Here is a 19909-nt window from a genome sequence, read left to right on the forward strand (position 1 = left end):
ATCGAATCGTGAATCTAATTGATTCAGGACCTTGTGAATCGGAATCGAATCGATTCTAGAAATCAGTGACGATACCCAGCCCTAGTTTGGACCGAGATTACTCTGCAAGGCTCCTGACTACGGTAGCCGTAATGCTGCAACAATCCATCAAGCGGTGCGGCTTCGTAGCTTACCAAAGTCATACTAAAACATTTTTGACATATTTTTGAGCGCCGTGTACCACATAAAATCGGTTCGAGGTCAGTAAGCACAACCAGAATTCCTACATAAGGCGCACTGGATTATAAGGCGCATTGTTGATTTTTGAGAAAATTAAAGGATTTTAAGTGCGCCTTAAAGTGCGGAAAATATGGTATTGCGAAATATATAAATCAGACGAGTCGATCCCACACCGATCCCGGCATTTTCCTAGACATGAGTAGGTTGTATATTTTATGCAAATTTCTAAAAATCTGTTAATCCAGGTGGAGACTATAGGAGATGCATACATGGTGGTGAGTGGCCTACCTGAAAGGAACGGAGACAGACATGTGGATGAAATTGCCAAGATGGCTCTGGATCTGGTAGCAGCCGTCAGACAGGTCTCCATTCCTCACATGCCCAATGAGAGGCTTCAACTCAGAGCTGGCATCCACACAGGTCAGAGGAATTTATTAAGATACAGCAGATGTTTTCTGTGTTATAGAAAATTATAATCTGCGTGGGGATTGATAAAAATGTGAATCACTACAGTGACCTTGGTCAGGTGTTTTGTGGTAAGTATCATCTAGTAAAGGAACAATATCAGATTACAATTCCTGGATATTCAAGGTCAAGGTCAAGTTTATTTATATAGCACATTTCAAACAGCCGATGCTGCACAAAGTGCTTAACAATATAAAAATGGCATTACAAAGCAACAATCCTCAACAATTCACAATCCTCAGAGGAGGATTCTGTTGAAAATCTTAAACATAGAAATGTTGGCATCCTCACGGAGCTTTAACTGTGTACCATCAGAACAAAGCCATAAAATTTATTGGAGATAATAGACATCAGGTAAACTCAATAACACTTAGAAGCTCTTAGATGCAGAGCCTATATCCAGGTGTTTGAGTGCTTTTTAGTTTGCATATAGTATACACTTACTCTTCAAACAATTTCAAGTTGTCCACAAATCCACATTTGTGGTTTTACACAGTCTTTATAGCTCCTTGAGCATTATTCAGCATTAATTCAATCTTGTACTTTCCACATATGTGAGTATATAAAAGTCTGAGGAACATCTGATTTACATTTGCCAAATCTCCTCTTGAAGGCTGTCTCCTTGTGCAGTACTTACTCAAAAGTACTTACTCCTTATGCACCACAGCTGCATGTTCTCCTTTGGACATGTTAGCAGATTCTCATGTTCTTGCAACTTGTGACAATGGATGAGTGTGCTGCATCTGTGCTGCCAAGATTTTTGCAAGGCAGTCACTCACAGCGTAAACCAACAGGGTTTCAATTCTTCAGTTGAAGAAACAGTTTGCTATTGGTTCTGTTTTGACATAGAAACTGATCTTTGGGCTCTGTTTAAGTTTGTTGTTCAAGTATACATTCTTGAACAGGACTTATAAGGAGCCTATATGGAGTGCTGGGAGCAGTCCAGGTGTGCACAAAGAGACAACCATGAAGGGAAGATTGTAAAAATTTGAAAAAGGTACTGTTTTTAACTTTTATGGATAAAGCAACAGATGATTTTCACTAGAATTTGTATTTCAGTTTCTTTGCAACACAAGAGGCTACTGACAAACCCAAAACACCAAGTCTAACATGGAGTATGGCAGTTCAGACAGCCTTCACTGCTTGGCACACACACAGCTGTGTGAGCCGCAGCTCTCGTGCTTGCTTTCAGCCACTTGAATGTTGCTCTGACCGCTTCTTGTGCATGGCCCTTGGTTCCAGTGTCCTACTGTGTAAAATAGGGAAGGCACAATTAGGTGATGGCTGGCAGCTATGCACCTAACATGCACCTAGCCTATATACACATAAAAACCTGCGTCATGGGATAAGCGATGACATCTCATTCACTTTGTTTTAGTCTGCGCACGAGCATATAGAGCCATCTTTGTGCAGCTCTCTTATTACACTCATCTCCAGCATTACAGCCAGTTCCTTCTGAACTACTTGTCTTTTATGTACAGATAATCTGTAGGACCATGAACACAGTGTTACACCTGAGTGAGTGTGGTGTGAATGGGCAAGTGAGAGAATGCATCTGGAAAACGCTGTTGTCTGAACCAGCGTGAGATGGTTATCACAACGGTCTTTCACCAGGTTCCCCAGACATACAGTTTCTGTCTCTCTCCATGCTTTAAGGGGGTGGAGGTGCTATATTTGTTTTGCTCCACCTCTGTCCGAATGCACCACTTTATAGTCAACATCCCTCACTCACTGCATGACCACAAAAGGTCCCTGCCACTTGGCAAATAACTTTCATTTGGATAAGGAGAGTAATACAAGTACTTTATCATCCAGTGTAAAATGTCTGATTTTAGCCCATCCACAGAACACACACCATCCGCCTAGAAGATCCACCCGGCAGAAGTGTCGTGGCGTTTGCACGAGTTCCCGTGAGTTGGGCAATGCACGTAGCCATAGGTTGGTTAGTGCGCGCAGTCGCTCAGGCATATCTCTCATGCTTTCTTTTAGCCACTTTAATGTCACTCTGACTGCTGCTTTCTCCTGTCTCCACACGCCCCTCATTCCCAGTGTCCTATTGTGTAAAATAGGAGAGGCACAATTAGGTGATGGCTGGCACCCTGGCACCACCCCTCCCAGCTTAGCCACAAACCACACCCCACCACCACACATTTTACAAAAATTACAGTTGATATGTCGTTGCTTTTTCCCCCAATCTTCTTCCATTGATGAATATTCTGAATGTTTAGTGCTAAAGGGTTTTTTTTTAGAAGATTGTAAAGTGTTGCTTCTTTTTCTCCTGCGATGCAGGTCCATGTGTGGCAGGAATAGTGGGCTACAAGATGCCAAGATACTGTCTATTTGGAGATACCGTCAACACAGCCTCTAGAATGGAATCAACCAGCCTGCGTATGTGCAGCTAGTCCCAGTATACACTAGCACACACGATATAGCACAATATAGTGGACATGGAATGAAACTAAATAGATGTATAGATGTATGTGTTGTATTGGAATTTGGTACCAAAAACAGCTTTCTTGGATCTTTCTTGCACAAATATACAAATACAAATCTGGAAAATCTTAAATGTTTACATGATTTTAATTTCTGTTGATTTTAATTTTTCTTTATGCCAGCTCAGAAAATCCACATCAGTTCAGAAGCATACCTGGCTCTGATCAAAGACAATGCTTATGAGCTGCAGCTTCGTGGAGAGATTGAGATTAAGGTAAAATAATTTCCAGCTATGCCATAATATGTTATCATTAATATTATTTTATTTTTTTAAGAACGTTCCAAATTTAAATTAAAAGACAAAAAAGTGAAATTTGGTGGAAATTTTATGTTTGTTAAAGAGTCTTTAGTCCAAGGTTTTATAAAACATTTTCTTACTTCATGTTCAACACAAGTCTACTTTAAGAGATTTCTTAAAATTTCCACATATACACAAACAATATGCAGTGCTTAGTTTTCATTTTGTTTTTTTTGGTGAACAGTACCTTGTCATTGCTCTTTTTTCATGCGCGGTCTTCTCCTGCCAGGGTAAGGGCAAAATGTATACATACTGGCTGATTGGCCACAAGAACTACAGCGTGCAGAATGACAGTCTGGTTTGCCACTGGAATCCCAACATGGCCAGAAAGAAGAAGATGTTAGCAGGGAGCCAGGTATCTGTGAGCAATGTGAGTTAAAGTGCTTTAATATTCTGATTATATTCCATTAGAGAAGCATCCGTGCATGTCCTGCAGCTTTTGTCCTACATAGTTTAACACTGAGCCTTAAATGTTTGTTCTGCTGTGAATAGCACTGTAGTCATTAATTTGTTGTATAAAAACAGGTTCATACTAATTTGTTCCCATTATTTCTGTATTACATCTTCCCTGACCGACTGTAGGTGTCTATAAATTTACATTTTCATCAATTTATTACAATTTTGTTTTGATATTTGTATGTTTGTGTTCTGTATGTATATGTTTTACTGCAATTGTGTCACGTGGGTATTACACCAATTAACCCACAGTGTAACCACCAAGCTAATGAAAACTGGTTCTGAAAAGCATGTTACAATCTCGTTCCAGATGTTACCATTATTTTCTCATTGACTTATGGTAAATATACCATTAATATACAGTGCTTTTCTACTCTGAGCACTCAACGTGCTTTACACAACTTGCCTCATTCACCCATTCACACCCATTTGCTTAAGCACTTTTTTCTAAGCTCTTTCCTATTCCAATGCAACACATCTTCCAGTGTGTGTCAGTGTTCTCCATCCATCCAACCATCCATCTTCTTCTTATCCAATTCAAGTTCACAGTTAGGCTGGAGCCTATCCCAGCTATTATAGATCAAGAAGAGGGGTACACCCACCTCTGATGAAGTTTCACAAGTGCCAGCTTTGCTTATATACATAGATATAAAAATATGGATATGTACTCATAAAAAATCATAATTATAATATTTCTGAGTAAAAAACTGAATTGAATTCAGTTTCAGTAAAAGAAGGGGTGGAAACAGAAGGGGATGCGGATCCGGTTCAGCAGCTGCAGTAACTATAGCCATGCTTGGAACATGCTCCGGAACCTCCTCTTTGGGGCTGACACTGCCCGGCTCCCGACCTCCAGCTGCAGGAGCTCCCTTAGAGACCCTGGCCGTGCTGCCAGGTGATCGTTGGCCAGGGTCACCGCCAGATCCAAGGGCTGGTGGCAGCAGACCCACTCTGCCATTCCTGCTGGGAGCCCCTCCATGAATTGTTCCAGGACCACCATATTCACTAACTGGGCCTCCTCTTTTGTGGGAGGTACCTTTGGCTGGCTCTCGGACTGGTTCTACGTGTTTTTTATGGGTGGCCACTGGCTGCTCCCAGTGCATAATAGCAAGCTCCACCACCGTTTGTGCTAGTGCCTCCACCAGTTGTGCAGGTCACATATCCGTCATCACGCAGATTCGCTTTGGGCACCACTGGAGCACTAAGGACCTCACACACAGCCAGAGGGTCACGGTGAAGTACGGTTTCTTTTATTACTGTTTTGCACACAAACACTTTGGCACATGCAGGCCGGCAGTATCCGGCTTCCCAACTCATCTCTGGTGCTACTTCCTGCTCACTGCTTACCTCCCCTCTTCAGGTCCTGGCACCTGCTGAAATAGGAGAGGTAGAGGGTGATCGTAGCTCAAGAGTTGGGAGTTTGCCTTGTAATTCAAAGGTTGCCGGTTCGAGCCCCGGCTTGGACAGTCTCGGTCGTTGTGTCCTTGGGCAAGACGCTTCACCTGTTGCCTACTGGTGGTGGTCAGAGGGCCCGGTGGCGCCAGTGTTCGGCAACCTCGCCTCCGTCAGGGCAGCCCGTGGCTACAATGTAGCTTGCCGTCACCAGTGTGTGAATGGGTGGATGACTGGATGTGTAAAGCGCTTTGGGGTCCTTAGGGACTAGTAAAGCACTATACAAATACAGGCCATTTACACAATTACTGCCTGGTGTGATGACGGCCTGCCTCCTGAGCCCATGTTTAACATCAGAATAGAATCTTAATCTAAAGACCTCATACTGTTGCATCACACCAAAAGAACACTTCACTGTCAGACTTATTTGTGGTTTCCAGGGTAAATAAAAGTAGATAGGGAGGCAGAGTTTTCAGCTTTCAGGCCCTTTTCTCTAGAACCAGCTCCCAATTAGACAGACACCGTTTCTACTTTTCAGATTAGGCTTCATACTTTCCTTGTTGATAAACCATATAGCCAGGGCTGAATCAGGCGACCATGAATCCTCCCTTAGCTTGATACACTGACTGTTTCTTTTTTGCTCACCCTTTTTCACTCATTGTGCCCCACTCTTCATCTCCCCCACTCTTAATTGTTATTCATCTCTGGCTCTCCATATTAACCAACTCAGCTCCCGCCCCTCACACCCAACCAATCACAGCACAGATGGCCCCGCCCCTCCCTGAGCCTGGTTCTGCTGGACGTTTCTTCCTGTTAAAAGGGAGTTTTTCCGTCACACTGTCACCAAAGCGCTTGCTCATAGGGGATCATATGATTCTTGGCGTTTTCTCTGTTTTCTCTATGTTATTGTAGAGTCTTGACCTTACAATATGAAGCGCCTTGAGGCAACTGTTGTTATAATTTGGCACTGCATCAATACATTTTAATTGAAAAAAACCCGCATTGAACTGAATACATTTATGAGAGCAAAAACATTTAACATAATTTTATTTACTGACACTTATATGACATAGATAGTGTAGCTCTATCATCTAATAGCAAGTACATGATTCACCTCATAGTCAGTATTGCTGCCAGTAGCAGTCTGGTGCAATGAATTAATATATCCCCACAGCACCATAATCACAAACATACTGTTAATGTTATTTTTTGTTGTCCGTTACAGGCAGATTACAGAAAACAGTGTTAATGTTTAGTATATACTGGGACTAATGGGAACATAAAATATGAGAGTGGGACAGTTATATGATTGGTCATATGGTATTCTTGTAACCCTCTTCCGGTGTTATGTTAATAAAAACAACTAAACTGAAACTGACTATGATGAATAACAATCATATGGAATTGTGTAAAAAGCTATGTATCTTTTCTAATATGACTGTACCTTCCATATGTACTTATGCCAGTCATCAGTGACAGTGCAGAGTCTGACCGAGAAGGCTACCACTCCAGTGTCTCTTCTCATGAACCAAACTTCGCCACAGCCACCAAAAGACAAACCTGGCAAGAGAATGGCAGCTCAGATGGAGACCTACAGCAGCAGCTGCAGTACCCTTGGCTCCATGATTGGAGGACTGCAGGGAGGAGATAAGAGTCCTCAACCCAGCCAGCATAGCAGTGGACTCAAACCTGATCTGGTTCCTGTCTCCAACCAGCATGTGTAGCCAATAACTCTGCCAGCATAAATTAACCTAAGAGAATCTGAGAAATTAGTTTGTTGCAGGTAGTGCTTTAACAGCTAAAAGACATAGTTAGTTGTCACCTGACATAAAAAAAATTTCAACTCATACTAATTTCCTTCCTGAACTTTTGAGTTGGAAAGTCTCACTCATACCAAGTATTACAAAGAAAGTTCGACATTCTGTCATCAGACACACGCCAACAGTGTCAATCAGGCCAAGCAGACACGCAAAGGTGGTTATTAGGGGTGCAACGATACACAAAATTCACGGTTCGGTTCGGTTCGATACTTTGGTGTCACGGTTTGATATTTTTTCGATACAAAAAAAAAATGTTCATGCCTTTTTAATTTGTTATTTATTAAATTTTCACGGCACATTCTGCACCACATCTCTGTGCGTTCATCATTTGTTTGAAGCCAGCTCACCTCCTGCAACCACTTTTCCGAGAATACGCGCTTCGGACTCCTTGTGACATTTCTTTGGATTGGAGGTGGAGGAACATCACAGTAATTGCTTAAAGGAGCTTGCTTCTTCAACATCTTTAAGAGTTCTAAACAAATGTCTGTCCTCCTCCTGAAAATCTTATGTAGGCAAACACGCGTTGCAACTTCTTATCTTGTGCACGTTTTTTATTTTGACAGCGAATGCGCACCTGCGGACCACTTATGTGCAGCCCTGGTTATTTAGCTTGTCATATTGCAGCCACAGAAATTCTTTAGTCCATGAAACCATAAAGCTGCACTTTCTTTTTGCCTTATAGTCTGATTTGTCATAACTTTTCCGTTTTGTGGTAAGCTTTTCTTTGGCTGTCACTTCTTCACCCTGACCTGTCTTATTTGGCTCAGCAGAACTAAAATATATATCCTGCTGCTTTTACACACGCACTCACATAACGCTCAGCAATTCTCTGCGCGATCAACCTCTCACATGTTTAAGCTGCGGGAGATTTCACTTGTCATGTTTGCATAGTAAGCTAACGATTTATAAGACGATGTCAGATGAATTGGTGCGCAAATTATCGTCACTCACCAATCAGTGCTGTCGCTCTCTATACACAGTTCGCGCGATTGCAAAGTGAAAGCAAAAAACAAGCGCAAAAAACAAGCGCAAATTCACACGCGATTTCAATATGTCACATATTGACAGTGGCTCACAGATGCCAATGACATAATTACCCAGCTACATTTCCGAAAGAAAGCAAAAGCATTGACATATATTTTTCCTTCCTACGATAGGCCGCGGGCAGGGCAGAGATAGATTTTGGTAGCCCGACTGGAAAAATCGCTAGACCCAGAACGTTGGGCTAGCGATTTTGCGAGCCCTGTATCTGATTGAGGAATCACTCATCTTTGGAAAAGAGAGTTTATTACAGAGAAATGGCTCTTTCCAAAATAAAAGCTATACTAAATGCTTCTTCTGGGCTATATTCTCAGCAGCATATTAAACATATCAGGTCCCCATAAGGAGAATCATGTGCTAACGGCTGTCTAAATGACTTGGGTAAAGTTTGTAGCATGCATGCTTGTTGTTTTTGTCTGCTTCCGCTTGTCTTTGCACAAGGATGATGTCGGAGTAAATGTCCAGTCATATTCGTTGTGTTCCCACTAGTGCTGTCAGCGTAAATCTCGTTGAAATGACGTTAACGCCACAACACGGCAAATCTCCATTAACGAGCTACCGCGGATCACCCGTGCGTGGGGGTGGACGGCCAACATGTTAACGAGCTAACTGTGCTAACACACTAGTTCCCACCCATGTAATTGAGCATTGCTGGCACATCCAACATACTGTTTTACTTTAGTCCATGACGTGCTTACCTTCAGGGTCATACGTCACATGAAAACCAAAATCGTTCCAAACGCCACATCTGAATGAGGGTAGGGGAGGTTCAATCTGCCATGTTGCAAGGAGAACTTAACTTCTGTCTCCTAGCTTGCCCTGCGCTCAGTGAATCTGCGTTCGACTACTCCACCTAGGCTGCACTGTCGAGCGCAGATCCACTGAGCGCTCAACACAGACAGCACCATCAGAAGGAAAGTTGATAAAATAAATTAAAAATTTGTATTGTTCATACATATGCATACCGAACCGAAAGCACTGTATCGAAGGTTCAATATCGATACGAGTATCGTTGCACCCCTAGTGGTTATCTATGGAGAGAACTTTGGCTCAAAAGGGTTATAAATGCATATGTTATCATCCACAGCATCAGCTTATTTAAACTATATATATCAACCTTCACAGGGTACTGTGTAGTGTCTGTAATTGGTAAATCTATGTTTTCCAGTAGAGTTCTGTTTAGAAGAAGGCCAGATGACAGCAAGATCTTGAACGCAGCTTACATTTGTGAGTCTGTGTGAAGCTGGCAGCATAAAATTCGTCCCCACGTGGGCATGTGACCTGTGCTATTTGTGCACTCGTATTTAAGGTTGTAAGTGAGAAGGATGTTACATGTAGTTTAGACATCTAGATGCACGGAAAGCTTTCTGGAAGTGAAAATCGTGTGAAGTTGAACTTCATAAATTATGTGTAAATGATCCATAGTTATTCATGTTTAGGTGCATGCATTTGCAAAATAGTTTACATGTGGTTAAATTGCTTTGTATTTGTGTGTGGATTGAACATTTTTGTAAATCTTTATTAACATACCATACACATTTTAACCCTTTTGAGTCCAATTTCTTTCCAAAGTTATTGGCTCAGAGTATTTAGGCTTGATATTGAAAATGGCCCCAGAACCAGGCTGGCAAGGGACTGGACTCAGTCTCAAGTGTCCCTTAGAGGCAGTGGGCAAGAGTGGGTATTCTTGCTTTCTCCCAGTAGACAAAAGGTTTGTTTTCTTGTGCTGAATAACAGTTCAGAGTACTCAACTTTCTTGGAGTTGGTGGATGGGGTTCTGGATGATGCCACACTTTGTATTGACAGACTTCAACAGTCATGTGGACAATGACAGCTAGATCTGGAGGGGCGTGATCAGGTGGAACAGCCAGCCTGATCTGGACAAGAGAAATGTCCTGCCATTGGACTTTTGTTGGGTGGTGGGAGTTAAAGAGTAGGTGCTTGTCTTGTGTGTGGGTTTCTGGTAAACTTCAATGTTGAGGCTTTCATCCTCTTCAATGAGCACAACACTGTCCAGGAATGGTAACCCATTATCCTTGGTATCCTCCTCCCTAAACTTTGTTTTTAACCACTGAGTTGATGTGATCAGTGAATTTTCTACTTCTTAGGTTTTGATTTTGACTTAATATGAAGAAGAACTTTTTAGATATTCCATGTGTTGTGTTGTGTGGGCCTCTGTGTTTGTAGGTTTATGTCCTTGTGTTCTGTGAACAACTTTGTCTAATACATTCCAGACCATTATTGTTTGTACAGCTTATTAAAAACAATGGATGTTTCATTAATGTGGTAGGTCTTAGATAGAATTAATGTCAGTTTACAGTACTGTACAAAGGTCTTGAGCCACCCTTTTTCTCTTGATGTTTTGAAAATTGGGAATAGGTGCAGCGACGTGCAAACAGACATGGAAATATAGTACATTACACAAAAAAAGAGTCTGTGCAAATCTAACAAGCTCTTAAGTCAAAACTTGATATGGTCCTGGGCTTTGGTCCAGTTTTGAGGGGTTTTTGTTACTGAAGTCTGGTTATTTGATGTTCTGTTTGTTTGTTTGGTTTAGATTTTTATACACCTTTATATCGTGACTCCTTGTTTTTAGTTCTTGCTTATTTACATTTGTATTCTGGTTAGGTTTATTTTAGTGTAGTTATTTTTAGCTTTCTCTGTGGATAAGGTGCTTGACACTGTGTTGATTTTCCAAGCCCCAACATTTAGAAACACTCCCCTGGAGTCTCCCCTGGCACTGCCCCTAAACCCACAGCCCCATCCTTCTCCTGCAGCTGAGCCACAGACCACACCATGTCACACACATTTAGTCTTTTTTATTTAAATTGGGGATATTGCTTTACATCAGTTCTAGTGAACTATGTAATGGGATCTCCTGAAGCAGTGCCCCTGCACTCCATTCCTGCAAAGAGGGTGGCGCAGGTGCTCTTTCATGTAATTACCCAAGTCGGCATCCCAAAAAAGATACTGTCTGACCAGGGCATTCATGTGTCCCACACTAAAAAAACTGTATGAATTACTGGGCATTAAAGATGTTTGTATCAACATCTATCACCCTCAGATTGACAGGCTGGTCGAGCAGCTGAATAAGATTTCAAAGTCCATGATTCAGAAGTTCATTTACGAGATTGAGCACAACTGGGATTGCTGGTTAGACCCTCGGTTGTTTGCATTTGGGTAGGTTCCCCCTTGATCTACTGTTTGGCAGGAAGACACAGCGTGTGTTGACCCTAATTATTAAAAACTGGGAGGAAGGCCCAAGCCCAGCTAAGAGCAAAATTCAATAGGTCCTGGACCGGAGACCAAAACGACACACATTGTTATCACAAGAGAATTTGCAACACGTGTACAACAGAGGGTCTAGGATCAGGCAATACTGCTTCCTTCTTTGAACTCAAAGGTACTTTCCAAGTGGCAAGGACCCTTCATAGTGACACAATGAATGGGTGACACTGACTATGAGATGGTAGTGTCGGACAGAGGAGGAGCCACACAATGTTGTATGTTGCCCAGTCGTATGTCACTCACAGAGCACCATTTTAACATGGGACCTGGCATGACGATGAGTTCACGGGTTACCTGAGCATGAGACAAAAATAGTTCAGAAAGAAATAATGTATACTTCATTGATCCCTGTGGGGAAATTCCTCTCTGCATTTAACCCATTCACTCAGTGAAGCAGTGGGCAGCCACTGGGCACCCAGGGAGCAGTGTGTAGGGACAAGCCTTGCTCAGGGGTACCTCAGGGTAGCCATTCAGTGGATTTGAACCCCTGACCTTACAATCATGGGGCCACCACTCTACCTACTGAGCTGCCCCCAATGGTTGAAAGACTGAAAATGAGAAAAATAGAAGAGTCACAAAGAGTATGTGTAGCCCTAAGATGGGTCTCTACGGTTCTGTGTTGACTACCATGAATAATGTGTCTCAGTTATCCCACGCCCTGGGTCGATGAGCTCCTGGGCCAGTTGGGTACTGCTCATTTTTTCACGACACTAGATTTAACTAATGGCTACAGGCAGATTCCCTTGTCTCCAGAGTCTATGGAAAAAATTGCCTTCTTGGATGAATTTGATTGGCTAATCAGTCTTCAGCAGAGGCCAGGCTGTCTAGAGGCTAGACAGCTGCAAAAACATCACTAACACTGCAACAATGTGTACTTGTGGGGTCTTTGGTGTAACAAATGATAACAGTTTAAGTCAAAATTAGAAATTTTCATCACTCCATGAGAACTATTGCCACTGATTTTCAGTCCTGTTCTTGTTTAATTCAGCGTACCTCAGCCTTTTCCTCTTGTTTCCATTCCTAAACAATGGCTTCCTGACAGCTGCTTGGACCAGAGACCGGCAGCATATTTGTACTGGCACGCACTGGGGCTGCGGCGGCTGAAGCATTTGCAGGGCGCTGGTTGAGTGCCTGTGTGGGTATACGCTGAGCATCCATCAGTGTGGGACCTGGGTGTTGTTGTTGGTGGTGGTTGTATAGATGGTGTTTAAGGCCTGAGGCCTGGGTGCTGACTGACGCATAGCATTCGGCATGTTCTGGAAGTGCTGAGGGCGCACTTCCAGAACTTCCAGCTGGGCCAGCTGTTTGGCAGAGAACGCAGCACAGTTCTGAACCTGTGGGATAGCTGCCATGAGGGTGGAACAGGCTGGTATGGGTTAAGGACAGGATTGGGCACAGCTCGGACAGTGGCCATCTTTTGCATGTACTGGTTGGTTAGATGAGCCTGATGCTCCTCTTTCCGCTGAGCAAGGGCCACATACAGTGGCTTTGTAGCCATAATACATCCATTCATCTCTGTTACAGCTTTAGTGTCCTCCTCTGAAGAAGAGAAGCACACAAAGCCTTTGCTGCGGCCACCCTCCATCATCACCTTAGCACTCATTATGGTTCAAAATGAGGAGAATTATAATCAATATGTAGCTTGCCATCACCAGTGTGTGAATGTGTGTGTGGATGGGTGGATGACTGGATGTGTAAAGTGCTTTGGGGTCCTTAGGGGACTAGTAAAGCGCTATACAAATACAGACCATTTTACCATTTACCAATATATGTATATATCTAAAAATATATATAAATATACATTTTTTTTCTTTTTTACTAAGTGTTCTGTTGTTAGTAGACTCAATGGTAGCTCATCCCTTGACTTAGGTACTTTTTTATTGCTTCACTGGTCAGTGTTTAGTAGCTGTGTTGGAAAGCACCCGAGCACACAGTGTTACAGACAGGTGAATTCCTTTATTTATAACTATTTAAATGTTTGTGCAGCTTTCCAGCCACCTCGTTAATGCAACACACTCCCCTGTTGGGTCCTGGCATCCTACTGAAATAGGGAAGCATGACCATGTGATTGACAGCAGCTGTGTGGGCCAGCCTCCCCTGACACCACACCCTGAACCCACTGGTCCACCCCTCCCCTGCAACTGAGCCACAAATCACACCCGGCTTAACAAATAAAAGTGGCTAATGTCCAAAGAAAAACTTCGAAGAGCTTCAGAAAGACTGGAGAACTGAAGATAATTGTTAGTTGTTGTTTTTTAAAGAATGAACGTCTGGATTCTTAGATGCAAAGTAAGTGGCTGAGGTGGCTAAAAACTTTTGCACAGTACTGCACATAAAAAGAGAGTAATGCTGAATGACTGAATTCCCTTCAGCAATATGTATCATCCTGGTGGTACGATCTCCATTACTTTGATTGCAGCCAACTTCTGCTCTGGCTTGGCAACAAAAGCATGTTTAAATGCATACATCCTGTGCTCCAGGTCATAGGGTGCTGGAGCCCATCCTAGCTGCCATTGGGTGAGAGGCAGGCTATACACTGGACAGGTGGCCATTCTGTCATAGGGCTAACATACAGAGATGGTCAACCATTTACACTCCCATTCACACCTATGGCCAATTTAGTTAACCTAACCTTACTAACTGAATATCACTGGGAGAAAGCCAGAGTACCTGAAGAGAACCCACAGTCAACTGGTGGGAAAGAGAGAGACTGAAGTCCCCCCGGCTAACCTCCCATCACCTGAGAGAGGGTAAACATCCAGCCTTTAATGATTAAAATGATGTAGAGTGCCATAATATGTGCTTTTGCTAATAGTAAATCATCTTTATTCTTAATGAAAGATAAAGAATATAATTATGATTCATATGTTGAATGAGTGCAGTTTGAGTAATGAAAATTATTCCCTGGATTGTGTGTGTGTGGACATGATCCAGTTTCACAGATTAGTGTGTGACTGTAGGAATGTGGAAAAGATCCCAAATGTGTCACCAACCCATCATTATATCTGATTTTGAATAAAAGTAATGCTAATGTGTATTGTAATTGTTGAACACAGAATCATAATTCTACTAATGTGATCTTGCTGATAGTTAATCACATTTAATTGCTTAATACTGGAATATAATCAGGTAGAAGGTTAAACAGTATAATGAATAAGAAACTATTGTAATGATTTTAAGACAGGCCTCTCACTGACAGTGTGTGATTGGTGGCGACACTAAGGAGCTAAGAATGTCTGACTTTGAAATGCATGATTTAATTTAAAAAATTGTATTGACTATATTGTAATTGACAAACAGTTTGTCAGAGTTTTGAAGAAAAAAGTAAGAAAAAGTATTCATCTGCATCTGAATTAAAAGGGATTATGCTGAGAAGTGAATAAACTGAATGAAACATGAAGTAACAGATATGAGGTGATTGTAAATCAATCCAGACAGGAGAGACGGGGGGAAGGGGGGGGATTATTCTGTAGTAGTAACACTACAGGAGCGACCAGTGCCCGCTAATTTAATTTGTGATTTTTGACTTTTTCTCTCTCTCTCTCCATTGTTTCTGATTGGAAACAAGAACTGGGTTCCTCTCCTGTTGGATAATATCCATACAGAGATAGGCGCATCGTGGCCATGGCGTGCCCATTTCTCTTCTCCAACCGCTCTCCTCTTAAAGATCAAAACAAAGTCAGCATTAGCTCCAAGTAGGTTGGTTAGATTAGTATAATTCAAATTATTTGATTGCTTGAATATTTGATTATGCTTTTGATTTGCTCATGCTAAACTGTGTCAATAAAATATCCTGCATTCAAAAAGTTTCTTTTTTTAGAATAAATTCTCGACCATCTCACACTTCTGTTTAATCCGTTTTCAGTCTGACATTCATTCAGCTGTGTGAAAACTGTAACTTTAATCTCAGCCAAACTGATTTACTCAGGAACAAATAAAACACTGAACACAAAACACTGAGAACCTTCTTGCTGTGATGCCACAGTACTACACAGTACAGCTGGTACTGTATTTTATACTTTATATGCTTTTTGTTAAAAAATTGGATTTAAAAAAATGTACATTTGTAGTTTGCTGAACTTGTTTCGGAAATTTCACAAATTTTAGCCCCAGGAGTCATCGTGGACATGCAGGAACAGTGAAATGTGAAAAGTGTGTGTGATAGGAAACGACTTTAGGATCAATATCAGTTGAGTCTTCAGCTATGAACGTTCATATTGAGTTTCAGCTTGTTGTATACTTGTCAAACCCAAAGAGCAATGCTGGGGAGGAAACACGTATCCAATATGGAGAACTGGTTCCTTCAGTGGCCCCTTGAGGGTGGGGCCAAAATCTTTACCCAGTCAAAATGTCAAATACATAACAATAAAAAATATGTCTAATATATCTAGGTAGATAGGTAAATAGTTCCCCCTTTTTCTTATGTTATACATTCAAATGATATTAAGGCTTAATATTGGAAGTGATGGCAGCTTTTATTGATGGGTGTCAGGCAGGCCTTATGGAGGCATTATGTCTGTCTACTGGATGTTTTGCGCTGATTTAGACATCATATCATGCGTTGTGCAACACAGCCTTTGAGGCACGTCGGTCATCATGCACGTCTCAATTTTTGTAACATGGTGCGTTGTGCTGTGGCCACCACAGCTGGCATGAAAACACGAATAAATCCTGTTGGTTTTTGTTACCATTTCAATTATACAACACAGACTCCAGTGCAGAAGCTTAGGTGTTGGAACACCTGGAAAACTTGAGTTTGTGGAAAACATTTTGCAACAAAACAAAGTCTTGCTTTCTGGTTTTGTCTTTTCTGCTTGTGTAGAAAAGGTTTAGTAAAGTTTATTTATTAAGCACTTTTCACAGACAAGTGGTCATAAAGCACTGTACACAAAAGGCTACAAAAATGATTAATTAACTAAATAAAGACAGTAAAATACGCATGTAGTTTTAAGTTTTAAGTAAATATTAATTCAATATAACATTCTCAACAGCAAGTCTTTGGTTTTAGCTGCTTTTTAAAATAATCCACAGAGTCAACTAAATGTTGTTGTAGTGGTGACGGTCCACAGACACGGTGCCACAGACTGAAAGCCATCATCTCCCTGAGTCGTGTACGGGAACAACTAACAAAGTCAACGAGCAGCACTGTATTATGCAAGCTGAGACGCTTATGTGGAGATACTGTCTGAGTGGCGACACCTATCGCTCAGGAGAGTACTGCAGCCGCTGCCTGCAGCTTAACATGACAGTGAGTGAAATGATTATTGCTGCAGGTGTTCTGGGGCATACTCATTGAAGTAACTGTAATTGACTTTGTATCAGAGTTTGATGTTGGTGGAATTTAGCTGATTATTTACCAATATGGCAAAACTTCAGTTGTTTAGTTCACTTGCCAAATACTCAACAGTGTTCCTTAAAAAGTAAATTTTCTTAGAGTTAGTGGAGGAAATAAAAAGAAATACTAGACTTCAAATTTAACTAGTGGATACATATTTGCTTATGTTAGAATTTATTTTCATCTTTAAGGCTTATAAACCCCCATTATTGTATATTGTATAATTTCCACACACATCTCTGTTTTATCCTTTACTGCACACAGATATGTAGAATAGTTTTGGATTTACAGCCTCTGATACCAGCAATAGCAAAGACTCAGGTAACTTCCCAGAAAGATGATAAATCCCCCTGACACTTAGTAGCATACACTATTTGTACCGAAGACTTTATCCTTAGCATGGACCAGTTTTTGGGGTTTGAAAGCCCCAAAGGTTTGTAAGAAATTACAGGCTAGTCCCAACGTCAGCAACAGGATCAGCACCGATTCAAGTGAGTCTGCTCTTGGAACTGTCTTCATTTCATATATTTGACATACAAGGGCCAGTACTAACAGGCAGAAACATGGATGTGCCATGGGTCCCCTAGTTTTACCTACTGACACCAATTTGTATATAGAGGAAGTGAAAAAGAGCGCTCTGTTATCCTAGCCTGGAACACCACCAAGTCATCGGTTCAGGTATGTGGATATATTGAAAAGAAAATGCAGATGGCATAAGTGAAGTAGAACAATAGTAAAAATCCACAGGAATTCAGATTTTTAACAATGGCAAAGACTTTGGGTCAAAATTAAATCTCAAGACGTGCCACAATTCACTGATCACATTAACCTGGTTAAAAAACAAATTAAGTTCACCAACGGGGACATGCTAGACTTCTTTGATAGTGAGATTTTCATTAGTAATAGGGGACAATTAAAAGTTGATGTGTACCTTAAACCAGCGTTAAAATGTGTCCAACCCCCAGCACAGAGTAACATATGCTTTTACGTGCCAGGAGAAATGCATGATCTATCATTCGGAAAAGCAAACAACCTGAGCCTAAACAAATGTCAAAAAACAGACAAACAAGAAGAGAGAACGCCATATATGTAAAACGGGAAAGAGCATTTCTGAACAGAGGACAATGCTGTGATTGCAGCTGCATCAGTACACTCAAGTAATATCCCAGTTCATTCGAAGTACTTTATACAGCATGCCTCATTCACCCACTCACACCATTTAATACAAGCACTTTTGTATTAAGTACAAGCACTTTTTTGCTTAAATGCCTTCTGTCTAACATTGACAAACAATGGGGGAGGTGATCCAAGCCCTTTGGGTGTCTACCCTCCCTCTTTTGATTAAAAACTGAGGCCTTGAGTAGCTTTGCAGGCCTGGTCCTACCGGACACACCCGTTAAGGACAGCTCACCTCTAGATCTGTGTACCTGGTAACTGACTGGGTTGAATTTAATGGCTTGGACCAAGCCCCAAGGGTCTGTTACTTTTAAACTGCTGGGAGTGAGAGCTGTTCATATTAATGTAGATTAATACTCAAGTTTTTATCTTTACTGCTTCACAAAGGAAATGTCAACAATTTACCCTTTAATTGCAGAATATTTTATTAAAGGACTTTAGCAGGAGCAGAGCAAAAGCAGAATCAAATAAAAAATAATCAAAACCTGAAATTATACTAACCTAATTAACCTACTCTGAGATATTCTACCCTCTACATTGATGGGGAGGAGGTAGAAAGGTTAGAAAGCTTTAAGTTCCTCAGAGTCCACATCTCGGCAACCTTACCTCGTCCACAAACATTTCCCACCAGGTAGGGAAAGGACAACAAAGGCTGTACTTTCTCAGGAAGCTGCGTCTGGCCCAATTACCCCAGAGACTGCTAGTAAACTTCTACCGCTCCACCATCGAGAGCCTGACTTACTGCTGCACACTCTGGTTCAACTGCTGCACCGCGGAGGACAAGAGGAAACTGCAGCGGGTAGTGAGGGCAGCAGAGCGGGCAACTGGCACCTCACTAACCCCCCTCAGAGACATTTATACTGGCAGACTTCAGCAGAAAGCCAGCATCATCATCAAGGACCCCTCGCACCCTGGACACTCACTTTTCTCCTTCCCTCTGGTAAATGCTACAGGTCCATCATCTCAAAGACAGACTCAATAGAAGTTTTTACCCACAGGCTATCAAACATGCCCTACCTCCACCCTGATTGGAGGATAACTGCACTGCCAACACTCATGGACATTACACCTTATTTATAGACCATATTTTTATTTTTACTATATTGTAATCAACACTCCTACGTTTTTAAACTGTAATTATTATAGTAGCAACAGCACCCCCACCCCACTCGATGTGCAACAGCAGCTTCCCCCCCCCCCCCCCACACACACATACTCAATGTATCCGTATGTATGCAGATGTATGTATAACTTGTACATATCTTTCTTGTGTAAATGTAAATTTGTCTGTGTAACTGTGTAAATACTTACGCTATTGTGTACTTCACACACATGGAACAATGCCAAACTGCCTTTCATTGTTCTTGTAATAGTGACAATAAAGACCTATTCTATTCCATTCTATTCTATGCTATAATGCTTACTATGTGCTGATTCTTGTGAGGAAGAAGGTTAGAGAGAACAAGTGTGCGATGGCCACCAGCGCCCCTCTCTCTTCTGTGTAGGGATAACCAATAGAAGAGAAGTCAAGTCCAAAGGCAAACAATGGATTTATAAATACTGTGGCGTTTATACTCTAGCACAGGGGTGGGCAATCTCAGTCCATGAGGGCCAGTGTCCCTGCAGGTTTAGATGTGTCCTCGAACCAACACAGCTGATTTAAATGGCTAAATTAGCTCCTCAACATCATGTGATTCAGGTGTGTTGACCCAAGGTGAGATCTAAAACCTGCAGGGACACCAGCCCTTGTGGACTGAGATTGCCCACCCCTGCTCTAGCATGACAAAAATGAGCAGAGAAAAAAGCCAAAAAAACAAAACTAATTTTAGGTTTCACAGTTTGGACAGTGGTTGAAACTGTGACCCTGTGACATCCGATCATGTTGTTGACATCTAACAATGTCAAACATGCCTCGCTGTTTCAGAA

At 41.7% G+C, this 19909-nt stretch overlaps 1 protein-coding gene and 1 pseudogene across 1 annotated transcript; one reads left to right on the forward strand and one right to left on the reverse strand.

Annotated features, from left to right (window-relative positions):
- Positions 1-392: 392 nt before the first annotated feature.
- Positions 393-4590, forward strand: LOC146494749 (atrial natriuretic peptide receptor 1). The gene is made up of 4 exons (XM_085146625.1): positions 393-639; positions 2974-3072; positions 3300-3391; positions 3705-4590. The coding sequence occupies exons 1-4, from the start codon at positions 435-437 to the stop codon at positions 3852-3854; spliced, it is 546 nt and encodes a 181-aa protein (XP_085002751.1). The 5' UTR covers positions 393-434; the 3' UTR covers positions 3855-4590.
- A 7803-nt stretch (positions 4591-12393) lies between these two features.
- LOC146494750 (polyadenylate-binding protein 1A pseudogene) lies at positions 12394-13428 on the reverse strand (annotated as a pseudogene).
- Between the last annotated feature and the right edge of the window lie 6481 nt (positions 13429-19909).

Source organism: Neolamprologus multifasciatus, chromosome 20, assembly GCF_963576455.1.
Source record: "Neolamprologus multifasciatus chromosome 20, fNeoMul1.2, whole genome shotgun sequence".
Classification (NCBI taxonomy): Eukaryota; Metazoa; Chordata; class Actinopteri; order Cichliformes; family Cichlidae; genus Neolamprologus; species Neolamprologus multifasciatus.